This window comes from Pantherophis guttatus, chromosome 7, assembly GCF_059756535.1.
Source record: "Pantherophis guttatus breed Tessera chromosome 7, ASM5975653v1, whole genome shotgun sequence".
NCBI classification, from domain to species: Eukaryota; Metazoa; Chordata; class Lepidosauria; order Squamata; family Colubridae; genus Pantherophis; species Pantherophis guttatus.
In genome coordinates, this window is record NC_142069.1 from 15291597 (window position 1) to 15312253 (window position 20657).

Sequence of the window (20657 nt, forward strand, 5' to 3'; positions counted from 1 at the left end):
CCCCGTGTTTTATTTTGTGCAACACCTGGATTTTTGCAAGGCATCCTTTGGGCCCGCAGGGTAAACAAATTCAACCCAGTAAAATGTTTGTAACGGCCGCCTCGATAGGATAAGAAGCGGGAGGGGGGTATTTTTAGATGGTTGCATCACCCCCCCACCCCCACCCCTAAGAACCACTGAATCCCAACCCCGACTTTCAGCCCCACCCACCGGAGCGCACCCACCGAAAGGAAAGGGAGGAGCGGAGTCCTGTCGTTTTTAAAAGGCGGTTTTGCTCAGCTCAGCCGACTCGGAGGAAGTGAAGTCAAGCCCCGCGGCGGCAAATCCACAGCTTGGGGCGGAGAAAGGAGGAGGAGGAGGTGGCTGGCGCGGCACCGCTGCACACCGACCAACCTACCTGCGGGTTCGGTAAGCGCTTTCGGAAGCCGCCTTCTCTGGCTCTCGCGCTCGCTTTGCGCGCCTTTCTGCCTTCCCCGCCGGCGAAGCGCGAGGGAAGCCGACGAGTGCGCGTGTGCAAACAGCTCGAGGCGCCTTTCTCCTTGCGCGCGCCAGAGTGTGGGGGGGGGGGAAGGAGGGCTTTTCGCGGGGGGGGGAACAACGGACAATAACGTGCGGTGAGCCAAACGAGCCCCCCCTCTCCATTCCCCCCCCCCGCAGGCAGGGATGGGGCGCTGGAGGGAAAAAGGATCCCGCGGGCCACGGGGGGTGGGTGGGAGCGGGGGGGGCGGGGATGCGCCCCTCGCCGAAGCAAAAGGCGTGCGCCTCGCCCCTCCCGGGCCAGGAGGAAATGGGACGCTCCGGCCGTGCTTGAGCAAAGCTTGACAAAGAGTTCCCGCCTTTTAACAGCCGGGGGGGTAGGGGGGGCTCCCAGGACCCCAGAAGTCAAGAAGTGACCGTTCTTGACAGACGGGTACCGTTTGTTCGCCATGCCCGGTGTTCCGCCCCTCAGAGCCGGTGGCAGGGGAGAATGGGGAGGGGGCAGCGTCTGGCTGGGCGTGAGGGTCCTGAGGGCTGAGACCAGCCTGGCAATTGGGGTGCCTCCTTCAATCCACCGCCGATTGACCTCCTGATTTCCGCCAAGGCTCCCGGGCCAGCGTTGCAGGGTGGGGGATGTGTGTGATGTCACCAATAAATGAGATTATTATTATTGTTATTGTTATTATTATTTATTGGATTTCTATACCGCCTTTCTCCCGAAGGACTCAGGGCGGTGAACAGAATAAGATTTCATATACATATAATATTTTTTTTTATAAACAGTAAATAATAAATTGAGTGAACTTAGTGTATCTGCTAAGACCCAGGCATAGAATATTTGTAGTCCAGGGTTAAAATTAGCTGGGGTGGTGGTGGTAGTCCTTGGTGTTCTCCGAGCTTGCTTTTTTTCTTTTTTTCTTTTTTTGAAAAACTATTTTTAAACAAACAAAACATAAAACATCCATTATCCATTACAATTTCAAACAGTGTGTCGGTGGGTTACAAATCCCTTGTGCTTCTTCCCCATATTCATATTTTAATAATTATCTAATTTCTCATATTATCAACCTGATATATATCTTTATATCATTATCCTCATTTGTCATGTATTTAACAATGGCATTATCATTCCCGAAAAATTATTTTCACATAACATTCATTTTATATTTCATTTCCATGTTTTATTATCTAGCCATTGGTAAAATAAATCCCATATCTTATAATATGGTTTATCTTCTTGTTCTTTAATTTCAAATGTCAATTTACTCATTTCAGCACATTCCATGATTTGTTTAATAACTTCCTCTTGCGTTGGTATTTTCTCTTTTTTCCAGTTTTTAGCAAACACAATTCTAGCTGCTGTCAATACAGTCAAATCAAATATCTCAATTCTTTATTGTATGTTTCTGGCACAATTCCTAATAAAAGAGCTTGCTTGTTTTCTTGCAGATGTTCCATTACCCCAGAGGTCTTCAAACTTGGCAGCTATGCTGGCTGGAGAATTCTGGGAGCTGAAGTCCACAAGTCTTAAAGCTGCCAAGTTTGAAGACCTCTGCATTATCCTGAACTAGGTAAACATCTCTAGGGTGTGATGTGCTTTGTAAACCATGGTTTGGGATGAGGTGTGTTTCCAGCTATTGATGGTTTGTCTTGCAAAGGATGGCGATGAGTTTAACTCAGACCTTTCAGAGGGCTGTGGGTTTTTTTTTTTTTTAAAAAAAACTTAGTTTCTCTGCCTTGCAAGTGCATCATCTCAGAAGAATTGCCCTGGCCTCTTTGCAGTTTTAGGGCAAGCGCTGTGGGACTCATGAAGTCCACTGCCCTTCTGCTGATCTTGGGGCACTCAAGGCTGACAGAAAGGTGTATTATATTTCATAAAGCATGACTGGATGATGGATAGCCCAGATATGCTTTTTTTAAATATAATTGACAACATTTTAAAAAATATAATCGACTGGGTTTTGCTATGCTTAGGAATTGATTTGCAGAAGAGACTTTGGAATGTACAAAAGTACAAATTTCACATTTCCCAAAACTCATTAAAGTAGCTGTGTCTACTTGCTGTGAGGAGGGATCCTCACTGCGCAGCCTTAATAAGTAGGGTATCTTTCATTTCTGTAATCAAAGTGTAGATGGAAATGGGTTTACGCATGTAATGATAATTCAGACAAGACTAGATGAGCTAAAAACTGTTCAGACCATAATTGTGTTTCAAAAATAATGTTCTGTACATTCTCGTAGAGTTGTGATTGTAAACCTACCTTGGATATAAATTAATCTGAAAAACAAGTACTCAGTCTATTTTCTAATTCAACCTTTCTTGACTCCAAATCTTGCTTTGTCTAACTATTCTTAATATTTGCTTCTCCCATTGAGAATCAAGCTAGATTTGATGGGAGGAACAGGGAATTAAAGTGCTTTGCTCAGCCTCATGGGCCTTCCTTCCGATCCTTTCTTTGCTTATAGCTGTAGCAAAGGTATTCAGTGAGGCAACGCCTTAATATGTTTCAGTGGGGAGTTTTAAAATATATGTGGGTGATGGGCCTGTATGACTTAAAATCCTGTCCCTGTAAAATTTTAGATGAATAATTATAAAAATATTTTTTTACCTGTTTATTTGCATCTCAAAACAATATACTTGGTTGCTGTGAGTTGGCATACATAATATTAATGTGTTTTATTAATGTTTTTGGAATTAATTTGGATGCTAAGTATGGTCATATCAAGCAAATTGTAAATGGCTGATATGGGCATTTTGTTTGGTAGAATTTTATTTTAAAACGGTCATTCTGTATTTTGAATGGTGATTTGTCACTTATTTTGCTTTTGGCATTACTGTTTTTTGAAGAGTAGCAACTGGCAACATTTTGTGTCTCTGTATGAACACATGCATTTTCAAGACAACCCTGTCTCTTGGCAACTGCCTGAACCCCTGGGGGTTTTTTTGGCAAGGATTTTCAGAAGTGGTTTGCCATTGCCTCCTTCTTAGAGCTGAGAGGAAGTGACTGGCCTGAGGTCACTCACCTGACTTTATGCCTAATCAGGACTAGAACTCAGTCTCCTGGTTTCTAGCCTGATGCCTTTAACCACTACAGATAGTCTTTGAGTTATGATTTTGACTTATGACTTTTGAAGACCGTTTGAAGCTGTGAAGCTCAGAAAGGGTCTCTAAAGCATTCTGGCCATTGTAAAGTGTTGCACTAACTCCCCTTGCTCTGTGCAATCACATGACTGGGATTTGGGTGCTTGGTTAACTTATTACTGGTTGTCAGTGTCCCCCAATGATCATGTAATTTTCCTTTGCAATCTTTTTCTCCTGTCTTCCCCAGAAAGTCAATGGAGAACCCAGCAGGGAATGTTGCAAACTTCTCCTGCCTTCTGAAGAATTTCCTTTCCCCTCCCCTCCATAAACAGGGGGAGGGAGAAGCTTTTGTTAGGCCTTCAGGATCACCAAACTCAGGCCTTCAGGATCTCCATTTCATCTCCAACAAAAGTTCCCTTCCACACACAGAGGGGAGCTGATTGCCCTCCTTCAGCAGGCATCTGTCTCATTCCATCTACTTAATGACCCAAGCAATCATTTAACAATTGCAACTGGGAGATTTGGCATTGCTGTACTTCAACAAAGCAGTCAAAATGTGTATACCAAATCAGTAGTGGGTTTCAAATCCCGGCACTACCAGTTCGCTATTGGTAGTGCATGTGCAGCGCTTCTGCGCATACACAGAGCGTTTTTGATGATATCTGGGCGGGTGGGCGGAGCCTCCCACCACGGCCATTACTGGTTTGCCCGAACTGGGGCAAACCAGAAGCAACCCACCACTCTACCAAAACCCTCTTGGCATCTAACTAGCTAAAATAAAAAATATTGGTAATATATATCTTTTGCAAAATAAAAGATTTCAATGGTTGAACTTACCTCAGTGTTTAATTGTAGTTTTAGAAGTGCTTTTCGCTTAAAATAATTGAAAATTGTGGGGTTTTTTCCCTTTGAATAAAAATAGTATAACTTATTTTTTGATGTAGTGATTAAGATGCTGTCCTAGAAGCTGGATGACTGAGTTCCAGTCCTCCATTAGGCATGAAAGTCAATTGAATGACTGGATCAGTCCCTCTTTTTCAGTCCAAACCACCTCACAGAGGGAAGAGTATTAGTATGTGTTTGTTGCCTTGAATTACATGTGAAAAAGATGGGTAAAAACCAGTACAGGTATTCTTCATGAAACAATGGCAACTGGGATCAGAATTTGTCATTAAGCAACACAATAATAAAATATAGTGTCCTGTAACTTTATTTCTGAATAAATCTTTAATAAAATTTATAATTATTTTTAATGTAACTTGTGCCTTAATTCTGTTTGGTTTTATAATTGTATTACTTTATTGATTTATTAACCCTTTGCTATTTTGGAATAGATAGGCATCAAAACCCCAAAGAAACAATGATTTAAGACAGCACTTGTGGCTTAGCTACAGCTTTTATCTATCACAGTGATTTCCTGTGGCTGTGGCAAGTTTAATTCAGTAAAATTTGCTGAGCCAAAATTCCCCAGTCTTGCTTAAGAAGATTTAATGAACTAAAATAATAAACTTTGCATAGAGTTTTGAAAATAATTTTTTGTAAGATACTTGTACATTTAGCTCTCTTAGCCACTTTCAATTTTACTTCCAGGAATAGTTTTCCTGGTACTTAGAAACTGAATCTTATCTAATTCTGACAGTTTATTTCCTTAATAAATGTAGTCTTTGCTATCTGAGTCATGCCATGGAGTTTCTGATTATGATGACCGGTATGGTGACAGATTTTGCACTGTTGTTTCACTTATGTGGCCTAGCTTAATATCTGTCCTATACAATTTGCAATATTTAGAATTGCTTAGAAAATAATGCCTGCAAAAACACGGCAAAATTAAATGACAACAGATTATGGTGGTAATTTAAGTATTGAGTATAAAATAAATATTAAAAGTTTTAATACGTTTTGCTTGACTTACTGCTTTATTTTTTTAACCCATTTAAGCCAACCAACAGTTAATAATTGAAGCATTAGTAATGATAGCACTGTAAAACAAAAACAAAAAAATCAGCAAGTTCTCATAATTAAAAGCAGGAAAAGGATCAAGAGAGATAACAAGCAATCTATATATTTCTAAGTCTCATGTCTATGACTTGTAATTGGGTGATTCAAATTGCTGTTCCATAACGCACTGTTTTTGAACTAAGGTACTTCCAATGGGCTAAATTACAGAATGCGTCAATATTTTGAGACCCATGGCTCCTATGGGATTGAAATGTGGCAAATTTGTGGTCACTTGGAGGGTAGAGCCGAGGATTTTGTTCAGTATCTGTATGACAAAATCACTCAGATTCGGGAAGATCTGGACTCCGACTGGGTAGTCTCAGGGGGAGGGACTGGGGCAGGTCTTGAGAATGTTATCTGGGATGAGTTTGATCCTGTGACCCCTGAGGACGTGGACAGGATTCTGGGTAGACTGAACGCGACCACCTGTTTATTGGACCCGTGTCCCTCCTGGTTAGTGCTGGCTTCTCGGGAGGTGACACGAGGCTGGTTCCAGGGGATTATAAATGCTTCGTTGGGTGAGGGTGTCTTTCCTGCCGCCTTGAAAGAGGCGGTGGTGAGGCCTCTCCTCAAGAAGCCTTCCCTGGACCCGGCAATGTTGGTAAATTATCGTCCGGTCTCCAACCTTCGTTTTGTGGCGAAGGTTGTTGAGAGTGTGGTTGCGCAACAGCTCCCCCAGCACCTGGATGAAACGACGTATCTGGATCCGTTCCAGTCGGGCTTCAGGCCCGGGTACAGCACGGAAACGGCATTGGTCGCGTTGGTTGATGATCTCTGGAGGGCTCGGGACAGGGGGTGCTCCTCTGTCCTGGTCCTGTTAGATCTCTCAGCGGCTTTTGATACCATCGACCATGGTATCATGCTGCACCGGTTGGAAGAGTTGGGGGTGGGAGGCACTGTGTTGCGGTGGTTCTCCTCCTTTCTCTCTGACCGGTCGCAGTCTGTGTTGACAGGGGGACAGAGGTCGACCCCGAGGCCCCTCGTATGTGGGGTGCCGCAAGGGTCGGTCCTCTCGCCTCTCCTGTTCAACATTTATGTGAAGCCGCTGGGCGAGATCATCCGTGGTTTCGGGGTGGAGTACCATCAGTACGCTGACGACACCCAGCTGTACATCTCCACCCCGGATCACCCCAACGATGCCCTTGAAGTGATGTCCCGGTGCATGGAGGCCGTACGGATCTGGATGGGGAGGAACAGGCTCAGGCTCAACCCATCCAAGACCGAGTGGCTGTGGTTTCCGACGTCCCGATATAGGCAGTTGACGCCATCACTGACTATTGGGGGCGAATCATTGGCCCCCACGGAGAGGGCTCGCAACTTGGGCGTCCTGGATTCACGGCTGTCTTTAGAAGAGCACTTGACGGCCGTGACCGGGAGGATTTTTCATCAGGTTCGCCTGATTCGCCAGTTGCGTCCCTTTCTGGATTGGGACTCGTTACGCACGGTCACTCATGCCCTCGTCACCTCCCGCCTGGACTATTGTAATGCTCTCTACATGGGGCTCCCCTTGAGGAGCACCCGGAGGCTCCAACTGGCGCAGAGTGCGGCCGCGCGGGTGGTAATGGGAGCGACGTGGCGCTCCCATGTGACACCTCTCCTGCGCGAGCTGCACTGGCTCCCGGTGGTCTTCCGGGTGCGCTTCAAGGTTTTGGTTACCACCTTTAAAGCGCTCCATGGCTTAGGACCTGGTTATCTACGGGACCGCCTACTACCACCAATAGCCTCCCACCGGCCAGTACGCTCTCATAGAGAGGGACTCCTCCGGGTGCCGTCAGCCAAACAATGTCGGCTGGCGACCCCTAGGGGGAGAGCCTTCCCTGGGGGGGCACCTACCGTCTGGAATGAGCTCCCCCTGGAGATACGGAGGATCCCGGATCTGCGCACCTTCCACCGCGCTGTGAAGACCTTTTTATTCCAGCAGGCGGGCTTGGCCTAATCTCTTCCCTTTTAAATATGTAAATTTTAATCTGTTTTTAAATTATTGGGGTGTTTTAATCTGTCTGGGCCAAAATAATTTAATTTGATTTTATCTGGTTTTTAAATTTTTTATGTCTATGTTATTTTATTGTTTGGCTGTTCACCGCCCTGAGTCCTTCGGGAGTAGGGCGGTATACAAATCGAATAAATAAATAAATAAATAAATAAATACTTCAGTTCTGCCACACTGCCACCTGGAGGCTCAGTAGACCAGATCTGGACCAGGCCTCTGGAGGCCGGATAAACTGGCCTTTCCTTTGGCACCTGGAGATCAGCTAGACTGGTCTGTCCCTAGCCTTCCATAGCCCAGATAAACTACTCCTACAATTTGCTGCTAAAGAGCAGTTATGGTCAATCTGGCAGGAAGTCAGAAGTCACTTCTGCAGTATGTAAATATTCATGAAGTAAGTTTCTTATTTACTTCTTAATTCTTTGTTCATGAAGTACAGTAGAATGATAGATGATGGGCACAAGAGGTCTTTCAGGATTTTTGCTTGAATTTGGCGGTGACCACTAGCAAGAACTGTTTTGCTATAGTAGCTAAGATAGATTTTTCAGGCCAACACCATTGATGTACTACATTGCACTTTCAGATTTTTCAGCATTCTTCATGTATCATACATTATTTTTACAACCTTGTGAAGTTATTTCTGTGAAGCTTTTTAAAAAAGTGACCCAGACTATGAAAACAGTTGATGTCTGGGAATTGATAATTGAGGGAGATTCAAATCCACTTCATGCTGTAGCTTCTGCTTGAGAGACACCTTGTTCTACCTGTTATAATATTACTGGTTTTCTTTTCGATGAAATGCTGATTTCTTATAAACTCCTAGGGTTTCTTTCTTGAGGATTGATTACAAATTTAAATGACCCTATTGCATTTTTATTCTAGTCTTTTTCCAAGGATTTTAAGAAGATAGTAGATAGTGATCCTTATTTCTCTGTCTGCTTTATCTTTGGAAGAGGGTGGCAAGTCACCCCAATAAATCTCATGACAAGGGGAATGAACTCAGATCTCTCACTTCTCCTAGTTTCGTTCCTCTAACCACTTTATTATATTGTTTGTGAAAGTGTGTAACCCAACAAGAAACTTACGGTTTTTTAGTAATGTGTCATTCGGGTTGTGACTTGTGTACAATTCCTAGAAAAAGGGAATGAATGAATCACAATCTTAATGTAATACAGTAATAATGCCATGTAGGCAGCAGAGCAAATAAATGCTCTGATTTGTATTTAAGTTTACTTAGGAAAAAAAGTACTTTTTTACTTACTTGTGGGAAAAAAGAGTCAACATCTCGGAGACCTGACTCATTTTACGTAGGTTTGGTTGGTCCTAAATATCCATATTGTTGACTGAATTTACTATGATTTTTTTTCATTTTCTGAAATAAGTTCCAGGTGTGAAAGTACTTAGAACTGCCAGTCTGTTTCCCTCAATCCCACTTAGAGAATTAATGAAGCAATAGCAATAGTTCCTTCATAAAGTTTTACAGCCCTTTCAAGCAGTTTCTATGTATCTTCATCCAAATGACTAGACTCCACCCATCACCCTACTTTTCATTTATATGAGAGCCAGTGTGATGTGGTTAAAGTATTGGTTTAGGAGTAGTGGGAACCAGATACTAGTTCTCCTTTGACATACAAATCAGTGGGGTGACTCTGGACCTACTCTTAGTCCTAATCAGCATCTGGCTCCGGGACTTGTCCGCTGATTAAAAAAAACCCTTTGCATCACGCATTGATAGCCGTAGAACTAGTGGTAAGTGCAGTAGAAGAACACATGGGTCCTGCAACCAAGCAGGACAAATGCAAAAATAATAAAATGAAATATAAAATGAAATGAAAAGATGAAATGAAATGAACACAAAGCAACCCTATTTCTCACATGTTGGCTTGAATGTACACATTACTCCTTTAGTTTAAAATTGTGCCTTTATGTTGATTAATCCTACTTCAAAAAAGAAAATATGAATTTGGATAATTCTAGCACCTTTTTCCTAATAAGCGTGGCCTTAGTAATACACAACAAATGTATTTCAATGTTGTGCTAATTTGTGATTGTTTTACTTAAAAAAAACTTCTAATTTAGAGAGATAGCTGAGAACTTCCCATAAATTCTTACTTAGAAATATAATTCTTTGGAGAGAAGGAATAACTGTTGAATCAATCTAATGCAAAACATGGCTTGTTTCCGTTTGGCTTAGCTTAATATAGATACCCATTCACTATGGTTTGTAAATTGTGGTTTCTTTGAAAGAGGCTGCATTTTATGCTAAACCATATTGTGGATTTGTCTGACATAATAACTAGCTTTGGTGAGTACAATTTTGCTTTTTATAACTATTCTATGCATCATCCATTTCCTGTATCTGTATTGGTTTAGTTTCCTTTGTTAGCAATTTGTCTGTTCTGAGATAAACTGAACATGAGATATATAGCAGAAAATGGGATCAAAATGAAGCTTTGAAATACAACTTTGTTTAGAAAACTACATGCTAAATGCTGAGAGTTCAAAACTTCTAAAGTTTCATGTTTTCCATAAGAAAAGATTAGTCACATAAAGAAAATTGCAATCTCCGGAGATGTTCATTCTTACTCACTCAAAAAAATCTATCCACAGAATATTGACTAATGCTTCTCCTTCAAGTTACTTATGTTAAACAATTATTTGTGCTTTTGTTTCTTCACTTAAAAATTGTATATTTTCAGCTTTATTTGAATTTCAGGCAGTTTAGACTATTGACTGCATATGATGGTTTCCTCCAGTAATTTCACTTAGAGAATTTGCAAGTCTGTAAATGAAATACCTTGGGTGTATCCCAGCTTTTTCAGTTAGTTTCTTTCCATTTTTTTACGTAAAATATTTATGCCTGTCTCATGCATGCATGGAAACTCTCTGGCAAACACAGGCATATCCTATAATAATCACTGGGCTGGATTTATAGTTGTTATTTCTGTTATATTTATTGAGGTTTTTTCTGGCATTTGATTGGCATTCTCCTACAGATATTGCACAATGCTTATACTCAAAATTAGTATTTGTGGAATTTAACAAGTAATTTGAAGTTCTGAAATGCTGACTTCATTTTCTGATGCTTGCCAGATATGCAAAGCAATCCACTGAACAAAGTAGTTGTAAACCTCTGACTTGTCAGAGGAAGTGTTTCTAAGCCATATCGTGATGATTGGAATACTCCTCTCCTTTGGTTCTCAGTATTCTCAGAGTTAGGTGCATTTACTGACTGTTCAATTACCTTACATTCCTTCTTGGTTTAATTACCTCCAATTTCTTACCCTTGGGGATGAGCCTGTTAGGGTTACTGAACAATTTGGTTCTGTCAGTAAGAAGAAACTTCATGGAATAATATGAAGTTATCGATGGATGTTATTCTGAGGGCCATTTTCCCCCCCTTCAAAGTAGAGTAGAATAGAATCTTTATTGTCACTTCAAATGTACACTAATCAGCATACATTAAAATGAAATTTCATTGCATTCAGTTCTCAAAAGGTAGCCATTATACATATATCCACATACACACACATATATGACACAAACATTACAGTCTAGTTCGGATGTTTACATATACAAATAATCCTGGGAGTTTACAAGACGGATGGCATAAGGAACAAAGCTACAACACTGTCAAATAGTTTGCTGTCAAATAATTTCAGAAAAGTAAAACACTAAAAAAATATTTTAAAAATAAAAAACACTGTCAAATAATTTCAAAAAATTCCCACAACACTGTCAAATAATTTACTAAGACTGTATTATTATTATTATTCTCTCTCTTATTTATTCCTTCCCTTCCTTATCAGATAGTATCTATCTGATACTATCTGATCCCACTTATTATTATAACCAAGTTGCTTGTATCTTTCAATTATATTGTTTTTATTTGTTTCCTAGTACAATTTGATAGCTTTATTAGTAACCTTGATTATTACAAAGTGTTGTATCTCTTTATTCTTGAATGTATTTTATTCTCCTTATGTACACTGAGAGCATATACACCAAAGACAAATTCCTTGTGTGTCCAATCACACTTGGCCAATAAAGAATTCTATCCTATCCTATCCTATCCTATCCTATCCTATCCTATCCTATCCTATCCTCTATTCCATTCCATTCCATTCCATTCCATTCTAAAGAATTCTATTCCAGTATCTAGTAGTCCTGCTATAGATACTTCAAAACTTCCTCCCAGAGGGGAGCAACAGAAACAGACCATGAAATGGGTGTGTGGGGTCTATAAGAATACTTCAAGCTCTAAGCACATAGCACTTATAAGTTGTATCCTGAATAACAGGAAGTGAGCTTCCTATAATCTTCTCCTCTGTCCTTACCAGTCTCTGTATGGATCTTGTAGCTGAGGCACTGCTGCCCCCAACCAAACAGCGATGCAGTTTGTTAAAACACTCTCAATCATGCCTCTGTAAAAAGTGGCCAGAACAGAAGGAGAAAAATCAGTTTTGACTCCTGGGCAAGATCCTGCCGTTTTCTTGGCAATGTTTTCAGATGTGATTTGCTGTACCTTTCACTCTTCTGAGCGAGAGTACCTGGCCCAAAGTCACCCAGCTGGCTTCATGTCTAAGGTGGGACCAGAACTCAGGGTCTCCGGCTGTCTGGCCTAGAAATTTCTTTCTTATTTATTTTACTTCTTTAGGGTTTTTTTTAAATGTTTTTATAATTAATATTGATAAAAGGTAGAAGGTAAAGGAGTCCCTGAGGATTTTACTTTGCTTGTTGTTGCCGACTATAGGGGCAGTGCTCATCTCTGTTTCAAGGCCATTGAGCCAGTGCTGTCCAAATTTCCACAGACATGGGACCAGCATGTGATGGAGCACTGTTACCTTCTCACCAAAGTGGTACCTATTTATCTATTTGCATTTGTATGCTTTCGAACTACTGGTTTGGCAGGAGTTCACCCTGTCATGTGGCGCTTGGGTCTTGAACCTGGGCTGCTGGCTTTCCAGCCGACAAGCCCAGCATTTTAACTGATGAGACAACATGGATGCTTATTAATTGTGATTATTGATTATTATTAATATATTTATTAATACTGATAAGTGGTTTTATATATTTTATTAACTTTTAGCCTTCTTGTATGCCAAGAAAGTTGAGTCAGTTTGGTGAGTTGGGCAGCTATAAAATGTCAAAAATTTAATAGATAGATAGATAGATAGATAGATAGATAGATAGATAGATAGATGTGTCCTCCATAAGATTGTCTTCTGTTCTTGCGGGGATATGATTGGTAGAAGAACAGATCAACTTTCAGATTATCTCCATGTTACTGCCTGTACTTTAGATATTTGAATGGTGCTTGCAGGATATCTTTGGTGAAAGAGTAATATGGGAAGAAACAGAATTTAACAGAATAACAGAGTTGGAAAGGACCTTGGAGGTCTTATCATCCACCTCCCTGCTCAGGCAGGAAACCCTATACTAGTGTTGGCGAACCTTTTTGGCACCAAGTGCCAAAACGGGAGCACATGCGCATGTGCCGGAAACTGGACGAGCAGCCGCCTGGGGCGCGTGCGGAGTTTTGTTACTGGGGAAATGATTATATTTGCTCAGCTGTTGTTTTAAAGGATTTTTTTAATGTGGCCCTTGAAACTTTAGTGAAAGTGTTTGATCAGTACTGCTTTTAGGTGATACATAGTGAAAAGTGAATTGGGGAGAGAAGGAAGGAAACAATCGTTACATTATATTGATAGACATTAAAAAGCCTTTAATCTGCCCAACTCCTTTTAACTGCCTTCTGATTTGGAGTCGAAGAAGCCCACCTCTACTCATAAAATAGTGTTTCCTTAAAGGCAATAAAATAGCTGAAATCTAATCAACATTTAAAAGGCTCGGGAATTTAGCACCTCTGCCTGGCCGGGAAGATCTTTCCTGATGAAGGAGATAACAGACAAAATATTTTCTAAGTTCCTCTGACCATAAAAGTATCACACCTGGGTTTCCTATTTCTTTGTGGCCATAAAACTCATATCACGCTCTTGTGATCTCATGTCTTACACCGAGGGCTCAAAACGATATAAAAACCTTATTGGTGTGCCAGTCTGTGGTCGGTTGTCCCAGAAACAAGCCGTGTACTGTTTCTGATCCAAATAAAAAAGTGAGCCATTTTCCCAAGCAGCTGCCTTTTGCATCTTCTTTCCTTGGTCTCGCTCAGAGAAAGGAACCCAGGGAAATTTCCATAGCAATATATAAAGTTCTAAGCAGCCCATTCTGGATGAGAAGAGAGGAAAGTCGTTGCAATCGCTCTTTTTATGGCTCATAATCTTGAGAGCGAGGAAAGACAACTTTTTGGAGAGGTTTTTGTCCCTCTGGATCAAAGAAATTTAAGAGGTACACTGAAAGCCAGACAGGCTTTTCCAGAGTAGCATTCTGCAGGTAGATGGCACTATTTAAAATTATCTTCTCGAAGATATTTATAGATCATTTTTAAATGGAACACTTGGAAGAGATCCAAGAGGGCAAGGTGGATAAATATGGGAAAGGTCTGTCATCTGCACCTCTATAACTGTCTGGTTTGGTTCTGCAACCCAACAAGACAGACACAGACTTCAGAGGATAATTAGAACTGCAGAAAAAACAATGGCTACCAACCTGCCTTCCATTGAGGACCTGTATACTGCACGAATCAAAAAGAGGGCTGTGGAAATATTTACATTTACCCCTCGCATCCTGGACATAAATTGCTTCAACTCCTACCCTCAAAACGATGCTAATAGAGCACTGCACACCAGAACAACTAGACACAAGAACAGTTTTTTCCCGAACGCCATCACTCTTGCTAAACAAATAATTCCCTCAACACTGTCAAACTATTCACTAAGTCTGCATTGCTATTGCTATTGGTCTTCTCATCGTTCCTGTCACCCATCTCCTCCCACTTGTGACTGCATGACTGTAACTTTGTTGCTTGTATCCTTGCGATTTATATTGATATTGATTGTTTCCTAGTATGATTTGATTGCTTATTGTACCATATGACTGTCACTGGATGTTGTGCCTTGTGGTTCTTGATGAATGTATATTGTCTTTTTATGTACACTGAGAGCATATGCACCAAATTCCTTGTGTGTCCAATCACACTTGGCCAATAAAGAATTCTATTCTATTCACTTAATCTTCACTTCTTACCCTCATTTGAGGGATTGAAAGAAAAGTTGGGTTCTTTTAAGACACTTTCTACTTTGCCCATTGGGATATTCTCAGGGTACAGCCAGAACAGTCAAGATGGCAGCCACAATAGTATAATTCAATCTCCACTTATTTTTAAATGTACATCCTATATATGCTTTATGTAAGTCCTCACCTTTCTAGTAAACACTGTAGCATGTTCTTATATAGAGCCAATTATAGGACCTGAAGGTAGATTTGGAGAAGTTTGACTTACTACCATTACCAGACAGGTTTTATCCCCCTTTCTTCTAAAATTTGTGGAAACATGCCCCCTTGTCAGCATTTTCACAACAACACTTTTTGTTTGTAATTTCTCTTTTCCAGATAGAGGATATACGGCTTCTGCAAATCAAAGATAATCCGGTTGCCTTGTTTCAGTAGCTACAATGAATCAGGTTGGATTCAAAATTACTAACAAATATCACATGGGTTTGTCTTTTGATTCAATGCTTATTGTTTATTCAGGAGGATTTTTTTAAAAAAAGTTGTATAATTTGCTTTCTTCTCAATGTCCAAGGTGTTAGTGGTACTAACGGGCAACATCCCTTCCCATTAGCAGCAGCCAGTTTAGCGAAGACTGAGTACATTCAGTAGCTATGAAACAAAGAATTAAATACTAGCTGATGTGATATTGGGGGGAAAGGAGCTATTAATTTTCAAATTCAAAATTATCACAGGTACATTCCTGCTCCTCATCCTGTCATGTAGGGCCTGCACATTCTCTTAATAAGAATTAAATACTAGCTGATGAGATAGTTTGGGAGGGGGGGAAGGAGCTATTAATGTTCCAATTCAAAATTATCACAGGTAGATTCCTATTTGTTATTAATAATAACAAATGAATGTTTTGTGTCTCTCCAAACAGAGTGGCCATTATGATAATATAGAAGTTGCCGGTATTGTTCTCTACTCCTTCCTGGAAAACTCCTCCGGTGTTACTTTTGCTTCCAAGCTTTGTAGTTTGAAAAAACAGTTGTTAGTACCTTACAGTGTATATGATGATGGGGAGCTTCAGACAGATGGCAATAATTTTGGACGAGTAGAAGACAGAACATTGGGTGAGCAAAGTTCTTTTTCTCCTACTTTTCAGTTTGAATAACAAAGGAACTGTTATTAACACCTGGGTAACAACTTTGTTAGGCTCAACGTGTGTCCTCTTTCCAATGATGAAATTCTGCCAAAATTATCAAAAACCTCATGAAATTTCAAACTACACCCAAATGTTGAACTCTTAAAGTGGATAGCGGGTGGCATATTTTTAACCATATTTCTATAGAGCAGCCAGTGTTTTGAAGGTAAGTGGACTAACTTTTGCCTGTAGATACTAGGTTTTCAATTGTTAAGAGCAGAAAGAAGCAGGTTTCTAGAAGGCCCTGTACACATCCATCCATGCTCACAGATTTTTTTTTTTTTTGCATTGACATTAATTCATTGAATATTGAGCTGGAACACTGGTTCAATGGTAACAGTGGCCTTCTACACCTTAATACAGGTAGTCCTCAGCATGCAGCCATTCGTTTAGTGACCGTTGGAAGTTACAATCGCACTGAAAAAAATAATTTACAATCAGTCCTCATACTGACGAACATTGCAGCATCTCCACAGTTACGTGGTTAAAAACTCATGTCCTTGGCAACCAGCATGTATTTACAATGGTTGCAACATCCAAGGGTCATGCGATCATCATTTGGGACCTTCCCAGCTGGCTTCTGAGAAGCAAAGTCAGTGAGTGGAAGCCTGATTCATTGAATGACTACATGATTTACTTAAAACAACTGTAGTGATTTGCATAACAATGGTGACAAAAAAGGTCATAAAATCAGGCACAACTCAGTAACCAAGAGAAATTCTGGTCCCCAATTGTGATCATAAGTCGAGGACTACCTGAATATTTCTGCAGATGTCTTGAACTCCCACCTAATTTGTTCCTTCCAAAGTATGTGACCTCCAAATGAGATGAACTAAATCAGTGGTCTTCAAACTTGGCAGCTTTAAGATTTGTCGACTTCAACTCCCAGAATTCTCCAGCCAGCATAGCTGGGAGTTGAAGTCCACAAGTCTTAAAGCTGCCAAGTTTGAAGACCTCTGAACTAAATGCTTCTTTTCCTCGTGGGTGGGAATTAAGAGTCCTCCACAACTAGAGGACACTATTTTTTTTTTGCAAGGGATGGCATTAGAATTCCTTTGCCTCCTTCCAAAATGAAATTAATTTAAAAGCTATCTAATTAATCATTCTCATTAGGTTGTCCATCACTGCAATTTAATTCACTTGCTAATGTTCGAGGGTCTTTAGCTAATGCAAAGCATCAGTGCACTTCCAGCCGAACGCCTGGTTTAAAGCTGGGATGGGCTTTAAAACATCTCCGTGTATTCTGATATAGAAATCATATGCAGTGTCCAATCTTGTCCTAAATCCAGTATTCTAACGTTAGCTATGATCTATAGGTTGCACAATGTTCTTGCATGCTTGAAAGCCAATTTGTTCTTTGTCTTTTTCATTCATGGAATTAAATTCAGTGGCCAATGAGGAAACTTTCCGGAAAATAGGAGCGCGGTTGGCTGTAATCGGTGATCAACTGGCTGATGAAATTGAGGACTCATTTGTGAACAATCTAGCACAACAATTCATGATGGAAAATGTGTCCAGTCAGGTGAGAAAGAGAAGAAACTTAGAGTTTAATAAGATAGCACTGGAGGACTTTAATGAGAAAATGAACCCTGTATTTGTGAGGTTTTTTTAAGGGTTGTTTTCTTTTTGTCAGTCATGACTTCTTTTTTCAAATACCACCTGTGTACCTAGTAAATGGCATTAGGTGATTGGAAGTAGCTCAGTGTTCTGCAATTTAATTGAAGAATGAATTGGGAGGGCAGTCGTGTTGCAGAATACAGCTAAAAATAGAAGTTGAATTTGGATGATCTTTGAAGTATCTCCTTAGCTGATATAAAAGGGATAGAAGACACAAAACTCCAGTGAAGGCATGAGGATACATCCCTCCATTCATACATGCTGGAATGGTACAATTAACTAATTAGTAACTGAATGTTGTTACTTTGTACATAATTGAAACTATAAGGCTTCTCTCATAGTTAACAGTGACCATTAATTTACATTTTATTTGTAAAGTTTTTTAGTTGTAGTCTTTATTACAGTCAGAAGAAAAATCTAGCATCTGACTGGATTAGAGTTCAAGAGGCCTGAGGAGCAGGATTTTAGAGATATTTGTTCTTCTGCTTCTGTAGGTGATCACAAATAGACACAAGAACAGTTTTTTCTCGAACGCAATCACTCTGCTAAACAAATAATTCCCTCAACACTGTCAAACTAGTTATTAGGTCTGCATTACTATTAATCTTCTCACAGTTCCTATCACCCATCTCCTCCCACTTATGACTGTATGACTGTAACCTGGTTGCTGGTATCCTTGATTTATATTGACTGTTTCCTAATATGATTTGATTGCTTATTTGTTCCCCATGACTATCATTAAGTGTTGTACCTTATGATTCTTGACGAATGTATCTTTTCTTTTATGTACACTGAGAGCATATGTACCAAGACAAATTCCTTGTAAGTCCAATCACACTTGGCTAATAAAGAATTCTATTCTATCACCCAGCATCTGTCTGAAGCAGTGAGGAACGTTGTGGCAAGGATGCCTCCGGATATGGAACAGGAAAAAGCCATGTTAATGGCCGCAATGATTTTGGCCAAAAAAGTAGTCAACGTAGTCCCTGCGTTGTTGCAGCAAGTGTTCAGCACAACAGTGAATTATATCAACCAGAACCTCCACGATTATGTGAACAATTTGGGACCTGAGGTGATTATAGATCAAATCACAGCATTACATTCTAGTTATATTCATCTCCAAATCAGAGGAGATGGTTGGCTGATTGAGGAATTCTGAGAATATAAGGCCATGTCTTAAAAGCTGCCAAGTTTGAGAAATGCTGATTTAAATACATTTATAAGAGTGATTCTTATGCCTCTTTCAAGGAGGGTTCATTTAAAGTCTTATAACCTAATGCTGAAAAGGTGGTGTGGGAAATTTCCCCTTGGGGTTTAGTTCCTGCTCAGCCCTCCTACCCAGAAAGCCAAAAAGCGGGAAAACGGTTTCTTAGCTCCAAGGTGTTGGGAAAGCCTGGAAACAGTGGCAGCCTAGGAGTTTTGGCTTGATCCACTTCTACATGTAGTTCTAGATTTATGACCACAATGGAGCCCAAAATTTCCATTGTTAAGCAAGACAGTGGTTAAGTGAATTTTGTGACGTCTTTGCATAGTTAAGTGAATCATTGCAGTTGTTAGGTTAGTAAATTGTTGCTAAGTGAACCTGGCTTCCCCATTGACTTTGCTTGTCAAAAGGTCACCAAAAAAAAAGGTCACAAAAAGTGATCACATGACCCCAGGACACTACAACCATCATAAATATATGCCGCTTGCCATTTTGATCATGTGACCATGGGGATGTTGCAATGGCCATAAGCCACTTTTTTCAGTGCTGTTATAACTTTGAATGATCACTAAACAAATGTAAATCAAAGACTACCTGAGAGCTCTTTGGAGGCCAAGAAGTGGTTCCAATCCCTGTTAAAAGCAGATCCAATACTGTATTGTATATTTAAACGGCTAATTCTGTAGCTGTAAGTGGTATCCTTAAATGACCTAAAACATGTCCTGAATTTGTTGAGAATTAACATTTTATGCAAAACCTCTTCAATACACTCTTAATTAGATCAGGGAGTGATGGACAAAGGTCACAAATTAAACATGGTTTATTCAGTTAATTCAACTCAATGAATTATACATTAACTAAGTAAACTAGGCTTGCACTATGTCCGAGGATAAAATACAAGTTGTCTATGTCTATTGTGTGATATCTAAGCACTATACAATATATTGGATCTTACAGGGGACAGAATGTGCAATCTTGTGCTGATTTTCAGCTTGTCTTGATACATTCTTGGTTAGCTAGTTTAGAAAATATCTGAAGAATCATTTTCTTAATGTAACAGTTGTAGTGGATGCATCTAACTCTCTCTCTCTCTCTTCTAGAACTGAACAAAAGGGATGCACATCTGCATGCACGAAGTAATTTGTTTTTTTAAAAAGTTTTTAAAGATTAAGAAAAATTGTATCATTTTGGTATTTTAAGACGTTTTTGAACTTTTTATCAACAGTAACTTCATTATTCTACATAGTTGACTGAAATATGAATTGGCAACCTTTTCTACTTGAAATCTTGGGCCATTTTTTATGTCCCTTGTAGAAAAAAGCAAAGTGGTTTATTATTCTCAGGAATAAAATTAATATTCTCAGGTGTTGATGGCATCTCTCCTTGAAGAATAGAAGCTAATGACCACCTTACAATACCATTAGACAGTCTGTTCTGCCACTTGCTATTTAAGTGAATAGTTGATGGAATATGCTTGATTTATAGTTGCGAATTTTTTTTAAAAAAATGCATGCTATTCTGTTTCATTTATCTGCCATTTAAAAATTGCCATAATATAAAGTCTTAAAAAATTAAAATGTGTATTGTTTTTCATATTTAATAGACAGCATTAATGCACAAGCCAGAAACAATTGGTGTTCTCAACTGAGGCTGATTATCTTTACTATGGGTTTTGTGGACATATTAGGAAAGGAAATTTTCAAACAACACCAATACAGTAAAGGTCAATTATAATATTTGTAATTCTTTCTGCTTTGGGTTTGGCCATTGCTGGAATATAGATTTTAATGGGGGGGGGGGGGGAATAAGTGACAGCCATAGTACAATTTTTAAATATTTGATGGTCTCTGTATTAAAGTTAGGAATGAATTTGGAAATTGTTTACAAAAACATTACATTTTATCAATTGACTTGAAAGGTTTATATACTTGTTTTTGACACTGTGATTTAGATTGATAGATGTTTGAAAAGTAAA

General features: G+C 39.8%; 1 protein-coding gene across 2 annotated transcripts; it reads left to right on the forward strand.

Moving 5' to 3' along the window:
* Positions 1 to 204: 204 nt before the first annotated feature.
* On the forward strand, positions 205 to 20259 carry BID (BH3 interacting domain death agonist). 2 transcript variants are annotated; one of them, XM_034402704.2, is made up of 6 exons: positions 205 to 408; positions 15057 to 15127; positions 15598 to 15790; positions 17250 to 17383; positions 18350 to 18550; positions 19783 to 20259. In XM_034402704.2, the coding sequence occupies exons 2-6, from the start codon at positions 15119 to 15121 to the stop codon at positions 19786 to 19788; spliced, it is 543 nt and encodes a 180-aa protein (XP_034258595.1). In that variant the 5' UTR covers positions 205 to 408; positions 15057 to 15118; the 3' UTR covers positions 19789 to 20259. The 2 variants fall into 2 exon arrangements, with proteins under 2 accessions (XP_034258595.1, XP_087729219.1); XM_087873093.1 differs by having other exon boundaries at positions 209 to 403.
* Positions 20260 to 20657: the final 398 nt, after the last annotated feature.